This window comes from Pongo pygmaeus, chromosome 12 (genome assembly GCF_028885625.2).
Source record: "Pongo pygmaeus isolate AG05252 chromosome 12, NHGRI_mPonPyg2-v2.0_pri, whole genome shotgun sequence".
NCBI lineage: Eukaryota > Metazoa > Chordata > Mammalia > Primates > Hominidae > Pongo > Pongo pygmaeus.
Window position 1 is genome coordinate 101,447,649 of NC_072385.2, and position 27,328 is coordinate 101,474,976.

General features: G+C 35.9%; 1 protein-coding gene across 25 annotated transcripts in view; it reads right to left on the reverse strand.

The window, feature by feature from the left end:
• The window catches only part of BIRC6 (baculoviral IAP repeat containing 6), a 258,658-nt gene that overhangs the window by 154,413 nt on the left and 76,917 nt on the right, over positions 1–27,328 (reverse strand). For 8 of the 25 annotated variants that reach the window (XR_010123126.1, XR_008500630.2, XM_063648834.1 and 5 more), the window contains exons 14-24: positions 26,444–26,575; positions 25,844–25,975; positions 22,390–22,568; positions 20,617–20,750; positions 19,851–20,012; positions 19,622–19,753; positions 18,487–18,584; positions 16,395–16,542; positions 15,097–15,230; positions 10,077–10,223; positions 891–1,078 (exon numbers count right to left, since the gene is read on the reverse strand). Coding sequence is in view for 23 of the 25 variants with exons in the window: in XM_063648834.1 (XP_063504904.1) it covers positions 891–1,078; positions 10,077–10,223; positions 15,097–15,230; positions 16,395–16,542; positions 18,487–18,584; positions 19,622–19,753; positions 19,851–20,012; positions 20,617–20,750; positions 22,390–22,568; positions 25,844–25,975; positions 26,444–26,575 (1,586 nt within the window). In the remaining 2 variants the exon portion in view is untranslated. The remainder of the gene's footprint in view (positions 1–890; positions 1,079–10,076; positions 10,224–15,096; positions 15,231–16,394; positions 16,543–18,486; positions 18,585–19,621; positions 19,754–19,850; positions 20,013–20,616; positions 20,751–22,389; positions 22,569–25,843; positions 25,976–26,443; positions 26,576–27,328) is intronic. The other 17 variants (XM_063648842.1, XM_063648839.1, XM_063648840.1 and 14 more) reach the window with 8 other exon arrangements.

A 27,328-nucleotide genomic window follows, 5' to 3' on the forward strand; every position in this document is an offset into this window, starting at 1 on the left:
TGTAAATAAGGAATATCTGCTCAAAACAAAATATTATAAGGAGGTGAATTCTCATGTTGACTAATGTAATACGATTTGTCACCTGGAATTGCCAAAGATTTCATTTAAACCAGCGGTCCTCAACCTTTTTGAGACCAGGGACCAGTTTCATGGAAGACACTTTTTCCACAGATGCGGGGAGATGTGGCAGAGGTGCAGGGGACTGGTTTTGGGATGAAACTGTTCCACCTCAGATCATCAGGCATTAGACTCTCATAAGGAACATGCAACCTAGATCCCTCACACACACAGTTCACAATAATGTTCATGCTCCTATGAGAATCAAATGCCCCTGCTGATCTAAAAGGAGATGGAGCTCAGGTGGTGCTTGCTTGCCCACCGCTCACATCTTGCTGTGCGGCCCAGTTCCTAAAAGGCTATTTATTGGTACTGGTCCATGGCCCAGGGATTGGAGACCCCTAATTTAGGCCACAATAAAATTTATGAAGCATCTGTCATTATTAGTGAATTTTAAGTCACATTAATTTAACTGTTCTATAAATTTTTGTTTTAGGAACTATACTCCATATAAATAGTAACTAGTAACTGTACTAGTTACTAGTTACTATTTACTGGATATTCTTTGATCGAGTGTTTAGAGAATGGATTTACTTCAAGATTGCACAAAAAATATCAATCATATTCCCTCAAATTTGTATCAAATAAGATGTATTCATACAATTTTAACCAATTCAAATATCACAAAGACTTTACCTCAATTTTTGTTGAAAATGATTAGCTCAGATCAGTCAACCTACGTTTCTTTATGAAAACAATGGTCATTTTTAAAGTACTTTTTCAGCTTTTGAAGTTTAGAGACAGCATGAACAAAGAGCCAAATAGTCTCCAACCTGTTGCTGAAGCTTCAAAAGCTGCTGCTGTTTCTCTTGCAGCACCTGTAGCTGTTGCTCGGCTGAAGCCATTGCATGAGAGAGAGACTGCAAAGCTACCTGGGCTGCTGAACTCAGGGCTGTCGAGGCTTCCCCAACTGTCCCAGATGATAGTCCACCTACTGCAGGAGTAACCCCGAAGGAACTCACTGGCATAAGACAAGGGGTAAAAACAAAAACAAAAAACACCAGGATGAAGAAAAGGTTAAAGAGAAAACATGTTCAAATAGTTTGGCACTATTTTGATGCTAGAACTATAGTTAATTTTCATTCTAAAAAAGAAATCTGGAAAGTATAAATAAGGAAACGTTAATGGTAAAATAAAGTATATTGATAATACTATCACTCAAGATCTAAGAAATACAGGAATGACTTTTTTTTTTTTTTTGAGACAGGGTCTCACTACGTCACTCAGGCTGGAGTGCAGTGGCGTGATCTTGGTTCACTGCAACCTCCACCTCTGAGTTCAAGAGATTCTTGTGCCTCAGCCTCCTGAGTAGCTGGGATTAGAGGCGTGCACCACCATGCTTGGTTAATTTTTGTATGTTTAGTAGAGATGGGGTCTCGCCATATTGGCCAGGCTGGTCTGGAACTCCTGGCCTCAAGTGATCCACTAGCCTTGGCCTCCCAAAGGCTAGGATTACAGGTGTGAGCCACCACGCCCAGCCCAGCAATGAGGAATGACTTCTTAAAGCAAAGAAAAATCAGAGACAGTATACTTTTGAGTTTGCAAATATTTTTGTTATAGTAAAGTGATCATTAAAAATGAAAGTAATCTTATTACACAATTTGAGAATAAGAAATAAATCTGCTTTACTAAGTTTTCTTACTGCAATAACACACCCCACTTCACCTACCAAAAGGACCCCAGAACACCAAAATGGAGAGAGGCATATCCCACACACAGTAAAACTAGCACACACTTCTTACCCACGAACATTATCAGTAATAAAGGTTCCATGAAATCCTACAAGAGATTTCTTTGATTTTCCATTTCATTGTTATTCAAACAACATTATAAATAATTCTTTCTGCATTGTTTTCCAATATTTATGAGAAATATATTGGAAAAGCTGGGATTAAAAACTTCATTTCACAACTTAATCCAATATGTCAGCACAAAACAAAAAGGAAGTTGCCAAGTTTAATAACAGCATAAATATTTCTAACAGGCCTTTACTACAAAGTTACATTGGGGGAAAAGATAACTGCTATAAGAATAGCAAATATTTAGTATGTATTACCATGTGGCATTGTTTTAAAGAATAACTACAATTCACTTTATGGGCAACTTTATGGCCCAGGCATCATGATTCCCCCCTCCCCCCTTTTTTTTTTTTTTTTTGCTGATTAAGTAAAGAAGGCTCAGAGAAATTACCCTGTAAACTCACAGTAGTAGAACTAGGATCAGAACCAAAGCGTATGTGAAGCCAAAGCCAATGAAGGGCATAGTGTTACGCATGGAAGCTACATCAGCTTATTTAATCTCGGCAAGAAGTATTAAGTATTAACTAGGCAAAGTTTTTGTTGCTATTATTATACATATGAGGTACTAAAATAATCCCATTTTCTACATAATGAAACTAAAGCTGAGGGAAGTAATTTGCTCATAGGTAATGGATAAAGGAGAAAATCCAGGCAATCTAACAGCCCATCTTTTTAAAAGCAAACAACGGCTATACTGTGCCAGTATTCTAATAAAATTAAAAAATAAGCTAAAATACATAATATACCAATAACAAAAACTGTACATATCCTCTCATAATTAAATTTCCTTATGTAAAAAAACAAAACCACCACTGATTACAGTGCAGTCATACTGTGCCCTTCATTTAGTGGACACCAATTCAACATTATAAGCTTGGTCAAAGAGCAATTGGCTAGGCATGGTGGCTCACGCCTGTAATCCTAACACTTTGGGAGGCTGAGGTAGGTGGATCACTTGAGGTAAGTAGTTCAAGACCAGCTTGGTCAACATGGTGAGACCTTGTCTCTACTAAACACACACACACACACACATATTAGCCAGGCATGGTGGCACAAGCCTGTAATCCCAGCTACTCAGGAGGCTGAGGCATGAGAAACACTTGAACTCAGGAGGCGTAGGCTGCAGTGAGCTCAGATACTGCCACTGCACTCGTCTGGGTGATGAAGTGAGAGAGGGTGATGGAGTGGGGGAGGGGAGGGCAGGGGAGGGGAGGGGAGGGGAGGGGAGGGCAGGGGAGGGGAGGGGAGGGGAGGGACTGCATCTCATAAAACATGCGTAGTCCCAAAATAAAATTCATCTACTCCTTCAAGTGTTCCACACCAAATCGACAGTTATTAATTCTAACAGTCAAGGGGAAACTGTTAGACTTGCTAAATCATTCATACCATGCTTGTATTTTGGGGTAATATATATGGTTTTTAATACTGTGAACATTTACATTTAACTGATTTTAAAATCTAATGCCCAAATAACACAGGGAAAACTAAGTGAATCACTACAAGCAAACAGAAGACGTAAACAATCCAAGGAAAAATAAGCCATCCTGATACTATAGAACTAATCAGAAATTTTTTGCACAATCCGAGTTTTCAATATCCTTTTCTATTTTTATACTACAAAGGGCCTCAAAAACTCTAGTTATAAAAAAATATAGGGCTGGGCCGGGAACGGTGGCTGATGCCTGCAATCCCAGCACTTTGGGAGGCCAAGACAGGTGGATCACCTGAGGTCAGGAATTAGAGACCAGCCTGACCAACATGGCAAAATCCCATCTCTACTAAAACTACAAAAATTAGCTGGGTGTGGTGGTGGGCACCTGTAATCCCAGCTACTCGGGAGGCTGAGGCAGGAGAATCACTTGAACCTGGGAGGCAGAGGTTGCAGTGAGCCGAGATCACACCATTGCACTCCAGCCTGGCAACAGAGTGAGACTCCATTTCAAAAATATATATATATATATAATATATATTTGAACAAGACCAGGATGAGTACTACTATTACCATTTCTATTCAACAACATATAGGAAGACCTAGGAAGCACAAAATAACACAAGGAAAAAACAACAATAAAATGATAAGAAAGAAAAAAGTAAAACTATTAACAGACAACATGATTGCAACATATTAAAAATTCTCCAAGAAACTGCAAACTATCTATAAACTACTTTTAAAATTAATAATATAGCACTGTCACCAGATGTGACAGTAATATATACAAATCAATTATAGTTTTATACACAAATACCAAATGAATGGAATGTAAGATTAAGAGGAAGATCACTTAGAACAACATAACAATTAAATATATAACTAAGAATCTAAAAAAAAAAAATGTAAAACTATGTTGAAAACCACAAAGCATAACCAAGAGAAATCAAAGACCTAAATATATTATAGAATATATACCGCCAGTGTGTATTCTGGATTTAAGGGGACAGAAACACACACACACACACACGTGTTAATGCATTTAAAAGGTCAATATTAAGATGCCAATTCTCCTAAACTGATTTACATATAGGCCCTAAATTTTTAAAACAAGTATTTTGTGTAGAAATTGACAAACGAAGTCTAAAATTCAAACAGAAATACAAAAGACCTAGAATAGCAACAACAATCTTTAAGAAAAAGAATATTTGTAGGCTGTAATCGTAGGTACATACCCAAGAGAACTGAAAACACACATTGACCCAAAAAAAAAAAAAACCAAAAACCTATAGAAACATGTTCACAGCAGCATTAGACATAACAGCCAAAAAGAAGAAAAATCACCGAAATCTTCACCCATAGATGAATGCCTAAACAAAATGGAATATTCAGCCAGAAAAAGGAGTAATGTACTGATACAGGCTAAATGGATGTAACTCCAATCTACTGGTTGCCAGGTGACTGGAAGGGTTTGGGGAGAATGGGAGAAAACGCTAATGGATGAAGGGTTTCTTTCTGTAGTGATGGAAATGTTCTAGAATTAGATAGTGGTGATAACTGCATAACATTGTTGAGTTTAATTTAAAAAAAAAAATTAGAAAATCAATTTTTAAAACCTACCTAAAAAGAACGTTGGTAGATTTTTACTATCAGATATAAACACTTAACATAAAGTTACACTAAGACAACAGAGGCTGGGCACGGTGGCTCATGCTTGTAATCCCAGCATTTTGGGAGGCCAAGGCGGGCAAATCACTTGAAATCAGGAGTTCAAGACCAGCTGAGCCAACATGGCAAAACCTCATTTATGCTAAACATAAAAAAATTCACTGATGGTGGCGCATGTCTATAATCCCAACTATCAGGAGGTTGAGGTGGGAGAATCACTTGAGCCCAGGAGGTGAGGCTACAGTGAGCCAAGATTGAGCCACTGCACTTCAGCCTGGGCTACAGAGCGTCTCACTCTATATCAAGAAAAAAAAAAAAAAAAAAAAAAAAAAAGAGGCAATAGAGTATTAACAAAAGGCCAAATAAATGACCAATGAAACAGAAACAGACCCATATATATATGAGATACTTACTACAGAGGCAACATTGCAGTAAAGTGGGAGCAGAGTAGTTTTCCCATAAATGATTAGATAGCAGAAGATAGAACAAGTATAAAAAAAAAGATGGATTAGAAGAAAATATCCATAATTAACTAAGGAGAGATAGAACAATTGAAAATTCTATCAGTTATGATGATGACATACAACATATATAAAAATGGAGACTCAAAAAGACAGGAGACAAAATAGAGCAGAAGCAATATTTGAAGAGTTAACTGGCTATTTCCCTAAAGCTGTGAAAGATATCAGCTAAAACTTCAGGAAGCTATCAACTAAAGATTCAGGAAGTCCTATCAATCTGAAGCGGAATAAACACAAATGAAACCACATGTAGGAACATCACAGAAAAATTCTGAAAGCAAAAAAAGGGCAAAAGGGCAATCTCAGAAAGTTTGAGAAATGACCTTTAAAAAGCAATAATAAGACTGACAGATGACTTCTAACAAACACAAACTAAGCTAAAAGACAAGGAAAGATTACCTTTAAATCGCTAGTAAAAATAGTAACTTAGAATCCCTATAGAATTCTATATTATATTAAGTTTAATCATGTACTGAAAATCAGATGACACCACAAAACTGATTGTTAATTTAATTGATTACAACAACACTGGTTTCACAATAAATTATAATTAATTTAGGTAATTATCAGATATTAGATCTGTTTTGAAGTATTTTGGCAAAGAAAAAAAGAATAGACAAATGTGAAAAAATTACAATGATATTGGAATTTGGATAATGGCTATGTTGTTTGTTCATTTGATTATTCATAAAACTTTGAACTTTTTCCCAAAAAACCTAATCGAATGTGTCATCAGTAGATAAGTACAAAAAGAGATCTTAAGAGTATTTTTCAGACCTAAGAAAAATCATACCAGATAAAAGCTCAAAGACAAAGGAATAAAAATCAATGAAAATGGAATTATGAGGTAAATCCAAGTGAATACTGAATATAAAAAATTATAATAATGTATCATGGGAATTCATATATACTTCTGGAATCCAGACTATATACTCTGGATTATGAGAATTAATAACGTATTATGGGAAAAAATATATACTTCTGGAATCAGAGTACATACTGTGATCTCAATGATATAATTACTAAAAGAACGGTTCAAGAAAAAAATGGAAAAATTGACCAATAAAAAATATAATCAGCCCTAAAAACAGAAAAGGAGGAAGAAGAAGCATGTAACCAACCATCAGGACAATGAGAAATAGAATAGTACATATAAAAAATCACGGCAGACTTAAACAGGAATATATCACTAATCACATTAAATGTAACTGAATTAAATTCTTCCATTGAAAGACAAAAATGTCAGGCTGGATTTTTAATAAATGCAACTACATGCCACTTATAAAACGCATATCTAAAACATAAGGAAACACTGAAAAGTTGAAAGTAAAAAGATGGAAAAATATATACCATACAAATAGCAGCCAAAGAAGGCTGGTGTTAGCTAAGTAAACATCAGACGAGGTAAATCCTCGGAGAAATAGCAAACTTAAAGATAAAAAGATAACTAATGCCAGGTGCAGTGGTGTGTACCTGCAATCCCAGGTACTTGCGAGACAGGGGCAGGAGGGACATTCGAGCCCAAGACCAGCCTGGGCAACATAGCAAGACCCCAACTCAAAAAAATAATAATAAAAGATAATTCATAATGATCGAAGAATTCCCAAGAAAGACACAACCATTCTAAATGTATATGTTGGTCTCAAAGTGTATAAAAACTGATGACAAAAAATAAAGAAATCTACCATTTTTTAACATACTGGCCTCATTAACTAAAAAACAAACAGGTAAAATAACCAATAAAAATAGAGAATTTGAAGAACACAACTAGCAAACTTGACCAAAAGGATATATAGAGTACACTTCACCAACAAGTGCAGAGTTAACATTATTAAGTATGGATGGAATATTTATAGAATTTGACCCTCTACAATTCTCAACAAATTTGCAAGATCAATACTCTTGAGTATTTGACTCCACAGTATTTAAATAGGAACCAGTAGCAAAAAGATTACTTACTTACTGAAGTTGAATATATGAATACCCTATGAAGCAGTGAATCAACTTCCACATTCATATTCAAGACAAAAGTATATCCATCAGTACTATTAGCTCCACAATGAAACAACTCAAATGTCTATCAGCAGTATACAAACCAATAGTGGATACATAAATTTTGTTGTATTCGGACAACAGAATCCTAAACAGCAATGAAAAAGAACCGACTGTCTATATGCAATGATATAGATTAATGTCATAATCATAGGATTAAAAAGACGGCAAACCAAATATACATACATGTGCAATTCTATGTTATACAGACCTTACTCAACCACTGTTCAAGAATGTATCATTAAGTGGTTATTCAAAGAAATAAACAAAAACCAAGAAGTAACTACTCTAAAAGGATGATGTTTAGCTTCTGGAGAAAATGAGGAAGAAACAAATGGAAGTGGTCACGAAGACACCTTTTGGGGTGCTGGAAATGTTCTTTCTTTACTTATTGGTCATCACACAGACAATGTATATCATGATAAACTGCCGAGCTATGCGATTATTTTCTGCACTTTTCTGCATAGGTATTATATTAATATTAACATGTTTCAAAAAAGTAAACAGGATTCAGAGACTACAATCATCTTTCAGCTCCTTATAATCACTAGTCAGCACTCTGCCTCAACATTTAATAAAAATCTCTCTTTAGGCAGTTTCATTTTGGGTGAAATAAAGAGGTGATGGCATATATATACATAGACTACCCCTGTAAAGACAAGAAACTGGTTCCATTGCTTGCTTTGCAGGGGGAAAAATGGGTGGCGAGTGTGGATAAAAACTTTTTCAAACCTAACCTTTTATCTTTTAAAAATTATGTGCCTTTTGCAAACACATGAATTTTTGTAAAATAAAATAAAAATCCAGGATACTTACTTTCTTTTTCCTTTTGAGACAGAGTCTCACTCTGTCACCCAGGCTAGAGTGCAGTGGCACAATCTCAGCTGACTGCAACCTCCGCCTCCCAGGTTCAAGCAATTCTCGTACCTCAGCCTCCCAAGTAGCTGGGACTACAGGCGCCTGCCACCACACCCAGCCATACTTTTTGTGTTTTTAGTAAAGACAGGGTTTCGCCATGTTGACCAGGCTTGTCTCAAACCAGGATACTTAATTTTTTTTTTTTTTTTTTTTTTTTTTTTTGTGAGACAGAGTCTTGCTGTTTGCCCAGGCTGGAATGCAGTGGCACGATCTCAGCTCACTGCAAGCTCCGCCTCCCAGGTTCACGCCATTCTCCTGCCTCAGCCTCTTGAGTAGCTGGGACTACAGGCACCACCACCATGCCCAGCTAATTTTTTTTGTATTTTTTAGTAGAGACGGAGTTTCACTGTGTTAGCCAGAATGGTCTCGATCCCGCCCGCCTCGGCCTCCCAAAGTGCTGGGATTATAGGCATGAGCCACGCGCCAGGCCCAGGATAATTAATTTCAATACAGTTCCACGAAAGGTCCTGATTTATAATAAAATAATTTTCTGCAAGTTCAAACTTTTTGTCATGGCATGTTTCTATTCTAGTGTAAATGTAAAAGTTTCTACAAAATGACTATATAGTCCAAGAAAACAAATACAAACTAATTTTGACCTTTCTAGAATCACCATATAAAGGAAATATTAGGTTTTTATCTAAAAAGCTCATATTCACTACATAAACTGTGAATTTCACTTAGTAGCTACCTCCACAATTGGATATATAAGGCAATTCCTAACAAAAAGACACTCAAATAAAGAACTGATAAATTCCTTTCAAAACCTCTTGCTATTCTGGAACCAGCTAAGATTAAATTTCTCACGACTTCTCTAGCAAACCGTTTTTGCTTTTTGTTAAACTGTTGAGGAGACTAAGATGGTACCCAATTACACAAAACCATCAACAGAAGAATCACATTAAGACAATATTCAAACCCTTCAGTGACTAATACAGATATAAAATCATAAACCAATCTTAATTGAAAGACTTCTATTATTTATGCTGCAATAGAAGTAACTGTAAATAAATACCAATCTTCCTATGTGAGAAGGAAAAAAAATCACAGAAAACAAGAAAGAAAATAAACAAGTTTCCACTGATTGATGGTCAAAAACTTAATTTTTAAGTGAAGGTATTTAACACACCAAGAACATCACATATTCAACAAACCCAAATAGTTCCTCACATATTCAAGGTTGTTTTAAACTAGTTCGAAAAACAGTATGCCCTCTTTACTCATCTCAACCTTCTCAAAAACATCACTCAGTAGTAGAAACATGTAGTCTATTTTTACTCTTCCATATCCACCATAATTGATATTTTTCAAATTAAAAAATTTCTGAAAGTGCATACACATAAAAACAGAATGATTTAAGACAGTGTTCTAAGTGGGTACAGGGGGAAAAAACCCTGTGAATTGACTTAGGAAAGAATATAAAACGATTTATATTTCCCCCAAATGTCCCTCCCACAAATAAATTTCCACTTAACGTAACAGCAATGAAAATTACATAATTAGAACTAATGTTTAAATATATAAATATCACTTTATTACTGCATAAAGTATATAATAAAAGAAGGTATATACCAGTAAACGTACTTGCATCATCCCTTTCTATTCTGGTTCCATCACTAGTTGACACACAAGTAAAGTGCAGAGGTTCAACTTCCAAAAGTCCAGTGAGAGATGTGAAACTACCCTCAGCAGCTGTGCAACTACTGACCTTTCCATTTCCTAATGGCAAAAGATAAGTTTTATAATACGTGAAGATAATTTTTAAAAAGCAATAGTCATAACAATAATTATAGCTGCAACTTCAATTTTAATTAGAACATATAAATACACAACTCTTATACAGTGCTTGAATCATGGGCATGGTATTAAGAAAACTGACAAAACAGCAGGCACCAGTTTCCCTGCTACAAAAGCAGATTTGGATAAAAGCAACTTAGTAGCTCTTCAAATTAACAGAAACATGAGTGGTAGTTTCCTGTAACATGAAACTTACATTTAGTAACAACTGATTTCAATCTCAAATGGGGTGAAAAAAGTAGTAAATCAGCTACTCACATTAGCTATCACCTAATCTGTTGGCTATATGTAAAATCAGAATACATTCTAAGATGTCAACTGCATAAATATAAGACACAAAACAAAGAATGAACATTTCAAAATATTAACAAGATTTATCTACACATTGTCTCTTGTATTTTGTTCATATTATCATTTTTATAGAATGAGGCACACTACTTCATAGTCATAAAAATAGTTTAAGCTAGCATAAGTAGTTTTTAAAAGAAAAAACCATGTAGCCACAACTATATGACCAATAAAACCACAGCAAGAAGACTAGAGGGAAGAACACAAATGAATTCACAGGGACTGTGTATGCAGTTTGGGAAGGCAAGGATTATATTCACTACTTTCCAATTTTTTTTTTTGAATTAGCACTCATTTAAACAGAATTATTTAAATCACAAAGCAAAACAGAATTCACAGATGAAAAGAATGGGGAGATATAAAAACTGTCATTAACAGCTGAAGGACTATCAAATACAAGAATAAACTGTCATAACCTTGTTTTCCAATGTCCTATTGGGGGTCAGCATAGGGCCTGACACATCTTCCAAAAAATGCTTATTGCACACTTACTCAATACAAGAATTGGGAGACAGAAGAATAAAAGGTAAGTCCCAGTCCTCATGAAGACTATATTCTATGTTAGTGGTTATTAGGAATTAACCTAACTTTTTTTTAAGCTGCAAAGTTTTACTTAAGAGAAATTTAAAGGACTAGTAAGTCAAGGGGCAATCAGTCCTAAGTCATGGGATAATAAAATGCTTCTCTGACGAAATGAGGGGATTTATGGGAAGAATAAGAGAGTTTCATACATTTGCTCCCTTGAAGTGGGAGAAAAGCCATGCAGTAAGAACATGAGTGAAAACCCCACAGCAAAGTAACATGGCACATTTAAGGAATTGAAAGAACAGTATGGCTAGAGGAACAGTTCTCAATTCTAAGATCCCTCTACGTATCTTTAAAATATTAAGCACCCTGAAGAGCTTTTGTTTCCATTGTTTTACTGGTATTTACCATAGTAGAAATTTTAAGGTGTGAAATTTAAATATTAATTCATTTAATAATAAACACATTAAATGTTAAAATAGCATAATTTGATGAAAACTGTTTTCTGAAGCAAAAATAATTTAATGGAAAAAGTGACAATGTTTTACCTATTTAAAAATCTCTTTAAAATGTGAAGTATCAGAGGATACTTGGATTCTCCTACCTGCCTCTGTATTCGACGTGTTATAATATGTTGTTTCAGTAGAAGTAAGTGAAAAAATCTGGCCCAACACAAATACGTAGTTGGAAAAAGAATATTTTAAAATACTTGCATATTCAAAAACTTGACAAGTGGTAATTTCTTAAAGGTTACAATGTGGTATCTGAAATCTTACCAATGAACATCTCAAACTCTGTTACATTAAGATCAACTGATATATCTTATACTTTTAAAGAACTTTACCCATGCATAATGGTGAAACATCATGCATTGATCATTTGGAAAATATTGGTTCACCACTGTATACAAATATTCCAAATGCTGACACATTTCATTATCCAGTATTGGAAAATTACACTCTCTAATATCAGATTCCATGAGAAAAGTCTACATACTGGGAAGCTATCAAGCTCACTATGGGAGATGTTTCTCATTCACTTTTCAAAAAACAACTGTCAAATAACGCAGTGTAAATGAGCGTAGTTTGTCTGTCAGTCATTACTGCAAATAAAAATGGTATTCCAAGAAACAAGCAAGTAGTTCAGCTTGTAACTCAACTGCACATTTCCCTGAAACAAGTATGGTACTTTGGCACGCCACAGAAGTACACTATGCATATGTATCATTCATCTCAGAATAAAAGATGTGTATTCATGGGTTAAAATTTTAATAAAATTAATAATTTTTACTGCAACATCAAGGGCATTTTAAAATGAAACTGACATTTTTATTACAAGTGCACAGTGAATAACACCATGCTTTTTCAAAATCGATAAAAATGTCAATGAAATCAAAAAGACAAATAACATCATTCTACTATCATCAAAATAGTTATGACCATATAGATCCCCTTAATAATCTCAGGAACTCTTTGGGGGTCTATAAAACACACTTTGAGAATCACAGGGCCAAAGAAGACTAAACGGGGCAATGACACAAGATAAAGTGGCAAGGAAAAGAAAGCCAAATCATTTAGGATTTTATATGCTGTATTAGAAACTTTGAACTTCAGAAGATGGGAAGACATGAAAAGTATTCTAAGGAGAAAGGTAAAGTAACTGAAAGATCATACTACTCAATGCAATGTGGAGAATGTACTGAAGTGAGGCAAGAACAGATGTAGGAAGACCAGTGTGAAAGCTATTATTGTAGTCTGGGTTCAAGATGACTGTAACTTGTGATCATGGGAGGTAAGAGAGTGAGCAAACTTGACACACACTCAGCTCTCTGTATCTGTGGGTTTGGCATCCATGGATTCAACCAACTACAGACAGAAAATATACAGGGGAAAAAAATGAATGGCTGAGTCTGTTACAGCCCTTTGTTCTTGTCATTATTCCCTAAACAATACAGTAAAACAAGTACTCACGTAGCATTAACATCGTATTAGGTATTATAAGTGATGTAGAAATGATTTAAGGCACACAGCAGGATGTGTGTAAGTTACACACAAACTGCACTACATCATTTTTCATAAGGGACTTGAGTATCTACAGATTTTGTTGTCTGTGAGGAGTCCTGGAACCAATTCCCCACGGATAGAGAGGAACAACTGCATACACTAGTGGAAAAATAGGTGCCATATGGTGATATCCTCAATATGGGTGATAAGAAAGATATAAGTATCATGAATGACACTGACATTTCTGTCTTGTGCCACTGATGCCATTAACAACAAAAACAAAAAATGCTGTACAGAGACTAATAATGAGGAACAACACGATGAAACATTAAAGTGGAGACACATCATGACTTTTTTTTTTTTGAGGCGGAGTCTCGCTCTTTCGCCCAGGCTGGAGTGCAGTGGCGCTATCTCGGCTCACTGTAAGCTCCGCCTCCCGGGTTCATGCCATTCTCCTGCCTCAGCCTCCTGAGTAGCTGGGACTACAGGTGCCCGCCACCACGTTTGGCTAATTTTTTTGCATTTTTAGTAGAGACGGGGTTTCACCGTGTTAGCCAGGATGGTCTCGATCTCCTGACCTCGTGATCCGCCCACCTCGGCCTCCCAAAGTGCTGGGATTACAGGCGTGAGCCACCGCGCCCGGCCGACATATCATGATTTCTAAATCCCTTATTCTGAGTCTTCTTTACTCATTTGCAAACCTGATGACCTCAGAGCTTGGAATGAACCTTACAGTCCTTCCCTTACACTTTCACCCTAACGGATTTCACTGCTTCTTTTGGTATACTGAAGGCATCGGTATCTCCAGTTCTAGTCTCTCCTACTAGTTTCAATCATAAATTGCAATGTTCTAATTGATGCGTCACTTGGATAGAGAAGACAGAAAATGGTGAGATGCGTGTAAGGCAATCAAGAGCCTAAGTCATCAAATAGCAATAACACATATATTCAAGGCAGCATAAGCAATTAAAAAGCAAGTGACAGACCAGTATGTGTAGTATGATCTTTCATTAGAAACTATATTAACGAATACGGGTAGCAAACAAGTTTAAATAGCTAAACATCCAGTTAACAATAGTAACCTAAGAGGGTGGAAAGGTTGGGGTTGAGGCGTTTTACATTTCATTTATATTTTTGTATTTGATTTTTTTTTATTTTGCTTTTATTACACCTCATAAGTTACTTTTCAATAAAATTGAACTTCTCTCTCAAAATTTATTTGTATCTGGTTATTACCTTTATCTGTTTGCAAATTTTCTAACATTTTTGTATCCTAACAACATTTGCAATAAGTGCAATTAGATGGAAGGAAAAAATGAAATAGTCACTCTTTTATCTAACAAAAGTAAACCGCAAATTTTAGCACTTAAAAAGATTATACAAATAATGTCATGCATACATCCAAAAAACATTCTTCAGAAAGTATAAAAGGATATATGTAATGTATACAAAGCTTACCTCAAGAAAGTGACAGATGCAGAAAATTATCTTTTGTTTGTGCATCCTTACTTATTACAGTAAGTATATATTACTAATTTTGTATTTTTTAAATAGGAAATGTTCTTTAACTTTATAGAGGCAGCAAAGATACATCAAATAAAACTGAAAAGGCTACAACAAATAAATTTTAAATAGTCTCTTATAAGCATTAAAATCACACTGAAATAAAATGCATTAACAAAAACAAAAAATTAAAGTCACAACCCTTTCAAATATGACTTTAATATACTGGGATTTTCTTCAGAGGGAAAGAGGAAGTTAAGAACTTCTAGGAAACATTTTAATAATTCATATGATAAGTTCTAAGGAATTTTAGCTTTCTAAAGACAAAACATCATGACTATAATCTATTAAGTCAAATGGCAACTTAAATCCAAGATACAACATTCAGAATTTCCTTTAATAAAAGAAATCACTACCTGAAAGGACATCTGATAAATCAATTTCATCTGACTGGACACCAATGCTGCTGTTATAAACATTTTTACAAGAAGAGCCACTCATCTCCAAATCAAAGAGGACTGGATCAAATGGTGAGCTATATAATCCATATCTGAAAAATAAAATAATGCACTAACAATTTTCCTTTCAGCCATCTAATTAACAAATTACCTTTACTTAGTTTTAAAAGCAGTCTGACTAACAGTGCTGACTAGATTTGACCCATCAAATTCAGTGAATCTCAACTATGTTCCCTGCAATCTATACTCTAAAAGACACTGTCCAGAGACTCAACAAATGTGATTCCAATAAGCTGGCAACTAAGGTACTAAGACTGCCACCTGCAGATTGAAGCGAGGGATATCAGGCACCATTCTCTCCCCTGAATCACTACGACATAGCCTCAAGTACAAAGGCTTTGAGTAAAATGTCATCAAAATCAGAACATCTAACCTAGGAAATTATAAAATCACTGCTCTAAATAAAGGAATGCCTTACTTCAAACGTAGACAATCAGGCAAGAACTTAAATCTAACCTTTTGCTATTGCTTAATTCATCATGTTAAAAGTTTTGAAATATAAGTAGCAGGTAGAAGAATACTAGTTATGGGACAATAAGTGACTCACATAATTCCACCTATAAAGTGCACAGAGAAACAGACACATTACATTCTTCTTCCATTAGCAGGGAATACCACTTTTCATTATTAAATAAAATTAGCCCTCTGAATAACCATCATAAGGATTTATCAAACTGTTAAAGAGTAATTTCTGGCCAGGCAGGGTGGCTCATGCCTGTAATCCCAGCACTTTGGGAGGCTGAGGCGGGCGGATCAACTGAGGTTGGTAGTTCACGAACAGCCTGACCAACATGGAGAAACCCCGTCTCTACTAAACATACAAAATTAGCCAGGCCTGGTGGTGCATGCCTGTAATCCCTGCTGCTCGGGAGGCTGAGGCAGGAGAATCGCTTGAACCCGGGAGACGGAGGTTGTGGTGAGCCGAGATCATGCCACTGCACTCCAGCCTGGGCAACAAGAACAAAATACCATCTCCAAAAAAAAAAAAAAAAAAAAAACAAAACAGTAATTTCTGAGAAAACAAGAAAGTAAAACCTCAGGCTATTATCATATGGAAAAAGTAAGGTATAAACTAAACATTTTTGTAAGAAAAAGACTGTTTTCAGCATATATATATATATTAAATAACAGTTCTCTGCAAAAGCGGGATCATACTCAGAGATGCCTATTATTAGTCATTAGATATACTAAAATACCTTGTCTGAAGTAAAGCCTCCATTGGTGTTAGCCTGTCCTGTAACTGTCTGGACACTGCAGTAAGCAAAGATGCACAAGCTGTACTGCACCCAGCCAGATCTTCATCTTTCACATAATTCAGTAAGACAAAATACCAATAGACAGAACCTGGAAACAACAACAACAAAATAAATGTTTCTTTTTCCTCCTTTTCCTCTAACAATGAGAATTTAAGATTACCTATTTATCAGAATACTTCCTTTTGCTAGAAAGATATTCCCTTTTCTGGAAAGACAATCTTATGGGCAATTTACAAAGATAACTCCTTGGAGGGATCAAAGAGGACACTTAAAATATAAACAACACACTGAGGCACAGTCTTACACTAAGAATTTCAAATATTTCTGGAGAGTTTTATAAAGTCATTTAGGTGTATAATAATGTGTATTTATTTAGGTGTATAATAATGTGAGATGCCTCTGAGGGACACTTCAAAATAGCTGAAAAAGTGAGGAGACTGCAGGTCCTTCAAATCATCCTTACCAACATACTGTTTCTCTGTACTAAACTTTTAAAAATAGTGGATGGCAGTAAGCTTCAAACAGCCCATTTTAGTAAATGAATGGGGAATAAAATTATTCTATAATGCGTTAGGTACAGATCAACATTGCTTAAAAGATATCATGACAGTGTATTTTTACTTTTTTTTATTAACTGCTACATACATGCCAAAACTTAAGCGTCCTAACTTTAAAATTATCCTTAAGAAGGTTTTAAACATTAGAGACTATCGTAATGAGCAACTGAGTCAAAATGTTCTACTCCATAGTTAATGGTTGTAGCCAAAATATGTTCAATGTAAATATAAACATGCTTTATCTAGATTAAGAAAATGATATAACTTTTTAACAACTCTAAACAAGCATTTTTTTTGTTTAACACAAAGATGAAATCTTTATGAAATATATAACTCACTGAGGTAACTTGTTGAATGGGTTGTTTTTTTAAACTCCTGGCCTCAAGCAATCCTCCCTCCATGGCCTCCCAAAGTGCTGGGATTACAAGTGTCAGCCACTGTGCCCAGCCTGAATGGTTTGTTTTTTAATAAAATAGATGGTGAAAAATGTCTATCAATACATAAAATTTGGCTTAAAAGACCAAATTAGTAGCCCTTCACAGTAACACCATGTACTAGCAAAAACAGTAAGAATCTTTAAAAATCTTCATTACCTTATATATGTGCTATTTTAGAGAACTGCTTTATGAATTCCTACTTGATAACTACATTCATTCTTTTTTGATACATAATAATTGCACATATATAGGGGGTATATGTGATGTTTTGAAATATGTATGCAATGCACAATGATCAAATCAGGGTATTTAGGATATCCGTCACCTCTCTGCATTTTGAAGATAAAAGATCTTTAAATCTTTTAACTATTCTGAAATATACCACAAATTACAGTCACCCTACTATGCTATCAAACACTAGAACTTATTTCTTCTAACCATATATTCATACTAATTTATCAACCTCTCTTCAAATCCCACTCACCCTCCCAGACTCTGGTATCCATCATTCTACTCTCTACCTCCAATTACATTCATTCTTCAAAGGCATTTCCACAGAGTCCTCAGGTGCTTTAAAAAAAAAAAACAAAAAAAAACACTGGCCCCTTTTAGGAAATTCCAGTTTGCCACAGTCCCTACCAATCACACAAAACATATGCATGTGCAATGACACCTGGACCGTTTTACTTATTTAGGTCACCTCCCTGGCACATGCTGGAATTCTAGTTTCTGACATCTGATCTGTTACAGTCAGTAAACAACCAAACAACTCAATGATTGTAATGAAGTACAGAAAAACAGTTATGAATTGAGATGACTTGATATTAACGTAACTGCTCCATGAACCTTTTCCTTGGAGTACTATTGACGGAGTATATGCCCACCCAGCCACAATCTATTGATCCCTTCAAAAAATACAGATAAGCTACAGAAAAGTGAACTTTAATAGAGAAAAAATAGTTATGAAATAATCCTAAGTATACATATGAGATGCTCCATATGACTATAACTATTTGTGATTAAATTAATTTTACATACCACCAGTTGCTGCTGCAGGTAAAAACGACATATTATCAAGTAAAGCCTTCAAAAGAACAGATCCAAATGCTGGTTGACATGGGTCACATTTGCCATTACTGAAAAATTTTTAAAAAGAAAAATTGTAAAGACATTACTCAAGGTCTAAATTCAACCCCAAACCTGCTGTGGTACCTAAAAATCTTTAAAATGTATTCTATACCGATTAAAAGAAAAACCTGCCTTAAAGCTATATAAAATACCAAAAGATAGCGGGGACTGATTATAACTAAGAATCATTGTAAATATTTTCTTATGCATTAAACCATTATCTTTACAACAGTCAATACTGACCATTAGCTCTTAGACACTTCCTAGATACAGTAGCAAGTAGGAATCTTTAAACATTAAGAACCCGTATATGCAGTTTCAATTTCTAAAGTTTCAGTTACACACGGTCAAGTGCGGTCCAAACACAGGTGAGTACAGTACAATAAGATATGTTGAGAGACCACATTCATATAACTTTTATCATAGTATATTATTATAACTGTTCTATTTTATTAGTAGTTATTGTTAATCTCTTAGTATGCCTAGTTTATAAATTAAACTTTACTGCAGGTATGTATATATAGGAAAAAACAATACTATATATATGGCTCAGTACTAGCTACAGTTTCAGGTATCCACTGGGGAGGGGAGGGGTCTTGGGACACACGCCCTGGGGATCAGGGCAGACTGTTCTAATTTGTTTCAGGGTTTAGAAAAAAAGGGTCTGCACAATGCTACAAAAAAAAAGTCGGTAAGATTGTTACATAACAGAGAAAACACTTTAGGGCAAGAAAAGACAACCAAGGAAAGTAGGAGTGAAAGGGGTGTAAAAGTTCCGTTGCCAAATTCTCCAAACTGCTACTAACAGGCAGAGAAGCTCAGCAGACTTCTTTTCTTAAAAGTTAAATAGACTTATTTAACATGACAATTTCCCCTAAAAACCCAAAATTCTTGTTAAGATTATCAACAATGTTCATCAACTTTTGAAATTCTCTTAAATTATACATACATTAAACAAGGATCAAATCACACTATAAACAAGGTATCACCCACTAAATTGCAGGTGTACCTAGAAAGTACGCTTTCAACTTAAAAACATACCAACCTAATGCACAAGGCTAGAAATCGGGCACACTTATGGGCTATACTTCGTCCTGCCTCAAAGAAGCAAACACGTACGATGTCTGACAGACATTTTCGTGTTTTTGAAAGTAGGCTCTCATTTCCTTCCTTTGAGCTGCAAAACAACAGCAGACATTTAGACTCATCCTGAACTTGCAATCATAACATCTAAATGGCAATCAACAGTGGTAAGCAAAATTTTAATTATTAACCTTCCAGGTCCATTTGAATGAACTCCAGCTAACCAACAGAGAGTATCCAACACAAGGCTCTGGGCATGTTCTGTGATCTGGCCATCATCTGTTTTTCTGCAAAGAGTATTAAGAAGCTTCTCATGAAATTCTGAAAACTGTAACATGGCACATCGTTGCACTCTACAAAAAAAGAAAATATAAACACATTACCAACCAAAACAGAACAACTAAAGCTATCACAACCTGGCTGGTAATGCAATATTTCATTTTAAATCATGAACATCTCAAGTACATTTTAAAACAATCAATAGCTATATGTCAAGTATTTCGTTTGTAGAAATTTTTTTTTAAAATTACATTTACAATAATGTGTTGTAATGTAACATGGAATGTGTATAATTTCTTTTTGTTTTGTTTTTTTTCTCCAGAGATTTGGTGTCCCTCTGTTGTCCAGGCTGGACTCAAACTCCTGGGTTCAAGTGATCATCCTACCCCGACGTCTTGAGTAGCTGGGACTATAGATACACGCTCCCTTGCCTGACGAGTACGTGTCAAATTAATAACTATCATCCATTCCTGTTATACAACAAGCACTGTGCACACAATAGAGATAAACCAATGAAGTATAAAAACAACTCATACTCTCATCAAGATTATAATTATTTAAGAAAAACGGACAAAAAAAAATTTTCAGGTAAAAGATTTTTATATTTGTGTATGTGTGTGTTGGTATGTTTTGCACTTTCATTACTGTAAGAATAGCAAGATAATGCAATGAAATTACCTTTCCTTAGAAATTGAAGTTTTCTTAAATCTTCGAATGGTGACTGAGACCTCTTGAAGTAAATCACAGCCCCGGAGGTTTTCAGATTTACGGGTGCCACTTGTATTTTCATTCTTAACATTAGACGATTTTTCCTAAACATTACAAATAATAATGAATTTTAAAAAATAAACTAAACTAAAAATCATTTACTATTAAAGTTATAAAATAAAGGAAGATAACTGAATTGTGGCCATCAAAACATCAATCTCAAATTAAAATGATAGCTTGTACCATCATATTCAGTAAATGACTAATTTTCTCCAGAATTATAATAGGGGAAAAAAAGAAAGACACAGCCACTACTTTAAAGGCAATAACCCAATGATTACAGATGATAAAACCAAAGTCCTGAGTCCAATTCCCGCTGGGTGCGGTGGCTCAGGCCTGTAATCCCAGAGCTTTGGGAGGCCGAGGCAGACAGATCACTTGAACTCAGGAGTTCGAGAACAGCCTGATCAACACAGTGAAACCCCATCTCTACCAAAAAATACAAAAGTTAGCCAAGCATGGTGGCAAGTGCCTTTAATCCCGCTACTTGGGAGGCTAAGTCAAGAGATTCACTTGAACTCAGGGGGTGGAGGCTGCAGTGAGCTGAGATCACATCACTGCACTCCAGCCTGGGCAACACAGCAAGACTCTGTCTCAAAAATAATAATAATAATAATAATAATAATAAATAAATAAATACAATAAAATAAAATAACTACGTGAGATATGTCAGGCTCCCCAATCGCTAAGGTTCACTTTCAATATTTAAAAAAGGGAGGTAACAGAACCTGCTATGCCTACTTCAGAGTTATAACAAAGATTACATCAGATAAAGTACACAGACATCCTTGAAAAACTGGAAGACCTATATATATGTAAGATGACTGGTATTACTGATCAGTATCAGTATGATTCCTTATAAATAATGATGATAAACAAAACCTCCTTCCTGAGTTCCAGGAAATCCAAGATAAGTCAATTGTAAACAGCTGCACGGTTCACAGCTACTTTCAGAAAATCAACCATGAGGATTAGAACCTGTCTTAAAATTATTCCCCAACTTCTCTTTCTGTATACTCCCAAACAGTCACCAAAAACAAGATTGCGAGTTGCCAATAGAGGGCATACAAAGAATACCAAACAAAATAAATATTATGGTCTAAAATAATTATAAAGGGAAATATCTGCTAACAATTACTCCCTATTCAGTATACATTATAAAAGCTAGGTAATTTGCCTAAAGTTAATTCAGGCTGGGTGCGGTGGCTCATGCCTGTAAGCCCAGCACTTTGAGAGGCCAAGGTGGGCAGATCACCTGAGGTTAGGAGTTGAGACCAGCCTGGTCAGTATGGTGAAACCCCGTCGCTACTACAAAGACAAAAATTAGCTGGGCGTGGTGGCACACGCCTGTGATCCCAGCTACTAGGGAAGTTGAGGTGGGAGGATGGCTTGAATCTGGGAGGCAGAGGTTGCAGTGAGCCGAGTTTGCGCCACTGCATTCCAGCCTAGGGGAAAGAGTGAGACCCCGTCTCAAAACTCTAAAATAAATAAAATGAAATAATAAAGTTAACTCAAAACATTCTTCTTCCCAAATATATTTAAGTCACTCCAAAGAAAAAATACAAACAAAACAAGTGTATAGTAAAACATCACTGAAGGGTCACACTACTTCTAATAGTGTGTTAAATCTGATCCACAATGTTTAAAACTGTATTGTTATTATTCAAAATGACAGTTTCATACCTTGCCTGCTGCAACTTTAGCCAAAAGTGAAGCAAGTGAATAACCCTTGTTACTGTGGTGTTTTAGGGATGGAAGCCTTACTACAGGACGCATACCACCATTACAAATCTCTTCTGTTCCTCTTTCATTCACTGCCTTGACATGGATTAAAAATGAACGATATTTTCCTCCTGCCATACCTAGAGAAGTGGAGTAGAATGGGGAAAATAACTGAATCACCAATAAATTCCACTGTTTTTCATCTTCATAGAACAAGATCAACAACTAACTCCACAAAAAGTAAAGTAGGCCAGAACTTTCAAATTATACTGTTTGAGCAGAAGAAAGTTGAACCACCTTCACATGCTGTCAGCAAAAAACAACGAACAAAGGAATGATATGAATAGTATAAAACCATTATCTTTGACTAACTGAGATAAACATTTGGCATGTTTTTTCCCCAATATTATTCATTTTAATGGTAAAAATGTTGTAAACTACACACACACACACACACACAACTGTCATTAAGCTATCATCCAGATAATTACAGAACGTATATCCATCCAGTCTTCTTATGCATACATGTACACACATCCATATATATGTGCACATATACACATAGCATTATAGTGATGACAGTTAAAAATGTGCATGCAGGCTTTGGTGTCACTATCTGGGTTTGAATAATGGCTCTGCCATTTATTAGGCACATGACAAATTATCCTCTCTGTGGCTCAGTTTCTTCTAATGTAAAATAAGACTAATAGTTCCTACCTCAGAGTTAACTAAACCACTGTTAACTGTGCTTGACACAAAGAAAGCACTCAAATAGGCCGGGCCTGGTGGCTCACGCCTGTAATCCCAGCACTTTGGGAGGGTGAGGCAGGCAGATCACAAGGTCAGGAGATCGAGACCATCCTGGCTAACACAGTGAAACCCCGTCTCTACTAAAAATACAAAAAAAATTAGTGGGGCGTGGTGGCAGGCGCCTGTAGTCCCAGCTACTCAGGAGGCTGAGGCAGGAGAATGGCGTGAACCCAGGAGGCGGAGCTTGCCGTGAGCCAAGATGGCGCCATTGCACTCCAGCCGGGGCGACAAGCAAGACTCCGTCTCAAAAAGAAAAAAAAAAACAACACTCAAATAACTATTATCACTAGTATGTGATATTAACTAAACTGGGATCATACTACACAATCTATATATAAAATACATTTCTTAATTATCATCAAATTACTACGTCTGCCAGCAAACTATCAGTCTATTGTTGCATTACCAGGTATTAAATCTTTCATGATTATAAATGCTATCACTCTACTTAGCTACCTGCCTGCTGTGCTAGCACTACACTGTTACATTTTTCTTAACACTACTGTACTATTCTCTATGTTGTGGTATCTGACATTCTGTTTCAAAATTTCTTTGGCCAACGTTACCCCTTTACTCGTCCAAAAAAACTTAGCACTTATCTTGTTCAGTTTCAAAGATGTTGGGGAGAATTTTATGGAAAAAAATATCTTAGTATATTCTAAGAAAATTAATACTTTCCAAACACATGCCATGTAATTCTACACTCCATTTTGTCAAAATCAGTATTTTTGACCAGACGTGGTGGCTCACACCTGTAATCCTAACACTCTGGGAGGCCAAGGTAGGGGGATCCCTTGAGCCCAGGAGTTGGAGACCAGCCTGGGCAACACAGGGAGACTGTGTCTCTAAAAATAAAAAATTTTTAAAAACACCAATATTCCTATTTCCACATAAAAATTTAAGATTCACACTCTCATTGAACAAAACTTATAATCTAAACAATTTGAGATGAGTTTTTGTTCACTACTATATCCCAGCATGAAACCTAACACATAACATCTCGAAAACCTAATAAGAAAGCACAAAACTTGCATATATACAGGCTGAGTATCCCTAATCTGAAAATCCAAAATGCTCCAAAATGCAAAACTCTTTGAGAGCTGATATGATGCTAAAAGGAAATGCTCATTGGAACATTTCATATTTTGGATTTTTGGATTAGGAATACCGAACTAGTTAAGTATAACACAAATATTCCAAAACCAGAAAAAAAATCTGAAATCTGAAACACTTCTGGTCCCAAGCATTTCAGATAAGGGATACTTGACCTGTACTATGTCTGCAATTAAATGGTTATGTGTGAATGTGGACAAACATTAGGAAGCAAATGTACACAAATGTAAATAGTTGATATATAGTTGGTCAGCTATTTTCTTGGGTTGGAGAAGGATCTCTACATCCCACCCCACCCCAAATTTCTTTAACAATTGGACTAGTCATTTTGTGTTGGCTTTTTTAAATTCACGCCCAGAATACAAAAGCTGAAAACGTCCTACTACTGATTTTTCTAAATTATCAACATGATAGCCTATTATCTTAAAACATTCATTATAATCTGCATTTGTTTATGACACTCAAATCATTTTATATGATACTGTCGAAGCTCTTCTAATAAAAATCCTCTTTTGGCCTGGAGTGGTGGCTCACGTCTGCAATCCTAACACTTTGGGTGACCGAGGCAGGCAGATTGGCTGGGCTCAAGAGTTCGAGACCACCCTGGGCAACATGATGAAACCCCGCCTCCATTAACACAACAAAAAATTAGCCAGGCGTTGTGGCACATGCCTGTAGTCCCAGCTACTCAGAAGGCTGAGGCACGAGAACTGCTTGAGCCTGGGAGGTGGGTGTTGCAGCAAGCTGAGATCATAGCACTGCACTCCAACCTGGGTGACAGAGCAAGACTCTGTCTCCAAAAAAAAAACAAAAACCTCTCTTGGCCAGGTGCGGTGGCTGACGCCTGTAATCCCAACACTTTGGGAGGCCAAGGTGGGCCGATGATTTGAGGTCAGGAGTTCCAGACCAGCTTGGCCAACATGGTGAAACCCCATCTCTACTAAAACTACAAAAATTAGCTGGGCGTAATCCCTGCTACTTGGAAAGCTGAAGCAAGAGAATCACTTGAACCTGGGAGGTGGAGGTTGCAGTGAGCAAAGATCGCGCCACTACACTCCAGCCTGGGTGACAGAATGAGACTGTCTCAAAAAAACAAAAACAAACAAAAAACCTCTTTTAAGGGAAGATACTGTAATAATATATAATAAAACTCTGAAGAGACGGGACTCTGATGTGATGGGAAGGGTAAAAATGGCAGAACATAATGTCTGCTTACTCAAAAGAGCTCTGTTATGTCACACTAAGTCATCCTGTAGTCATTTCTTCAACGTTTTTTCAAAAAGCACTGAGACCTCTAAAACACAAAAAGTAGGATCAGATAACCATAGTTACTTTACGACAGGAAATGACCTCAGCTACCAGAAAACTGATGAGATTTCGAACGAAAGTCCCAAAGACAACAATCTTATTTTTTTTGAGATCAGTTTTTTTTTTCATCTTTTTTACAACTGTGGTATTATTAATTCTGCTTTTGTAAAATATATTACTTCACCTTTAACAAGTTTGGGGCTTGTTAACGTCAACATTCCAGCATGCCCTGATAGATCAAGGCCACTAGCAAGCCATACTGGCCCACACAGAATGTCTTCTTTATGATCCTCCAAAAATGGACATAATCTAAGACCTAAAAAGAAAAATACATATTTTTCTTTTAGATTCATTCATTTAAAATGTAATATTTAATAAGCAAATATCCCATTTACATATAATACCACCACACAAAATATCATACTTAGAATGTGTTAAAATAAGAATTAATTGTCATGCTAAGGAACTATAATCAATTATTTGTTATGTTGCTTTCCATTCCCATATTATTTTACAGTTCACCTTTATTTTCAAAAAAATTATAAACCACGACTTGATTTCAAATCCCAAGATATTAAAAACCAAGAATGCATTAGCGCAGCTGTGGTCACAAAAGATGAGCTGAAAGTTAAAGCATATTGCCAAAGCAGAATTATAGGTTATTTTTTAATTGTGTTCTTGAAACCAAGTTTTTGCAAGCCATAAGGAAATCTTGCCCAACATGTTGCATTCAGATCACTACTCCTTTTACTGTCATGGACAACAGCTCTATAATTTAACTCACACTGTGATTCCTCTACATCCATGTGCTGCATTTCTTCATTCAAATCAACCAGGGACGGTTTCCCATTTTGTTCCACTTCAATGTTAAGAGCTGGAGACAAAGGAAAGGTGATCTGCCTATCTACTGCTGTTTCTAGAGGATAAAAATATTAGTAAGCTTAATTTTCTTTAATATCAATGATTTATGTGCCTGAAAAATCTAAAATTTCCTGTTAACTTGGGAACTTGTGTGATTTTCATCACAGATGCTATAAAATGGTTGGAGGAAAATTTTGATTCAATTGTTTTATACATTCTTCTCTCTTTTAATGGTAATAAAATATTTGCCTAAAGAAACAATCTGCTGGCAACTAAACTAAAAGTTCTTACCCTAGGCTGCATGGTACAAGCACTTGCAGAGCTTTGACACTAACAAATCCTGAGTCCTCCACCCAATTAATTCAAAATCTGTCAAAAGGCTGAACACATATGAACATATCCATATACACACAGACTCACATAAATACACAGACACACATATAATCATCCATCCCTCAGTATCTGTGGGGGATTAGTTCCAGGACCCCCACAGATGTCAAAATCCACAGATGTTCCAGTCTCTTATATAAAATGGCATAATATTTGTATATAACCTTATTCATATCCTCCCGTATACTTTTAATCATCTTTAGTTTACTAATAAAACCTAATACAATGTGAATGCCATGCAAATACTATTTATTTATGAGTCTCACTCTGTCACCTAGGCTGGAGTGCAGTGGTGCAGTCATAGCTCACTGTAACCTCCAAATCCTGGGCTCAAGTGATCCTCCTGCCTCAGCCTCATGAGTACTGCCACCTGAGTAGCATCACAGGTGTGCACCACCACACCCAACTAATTTTTTAA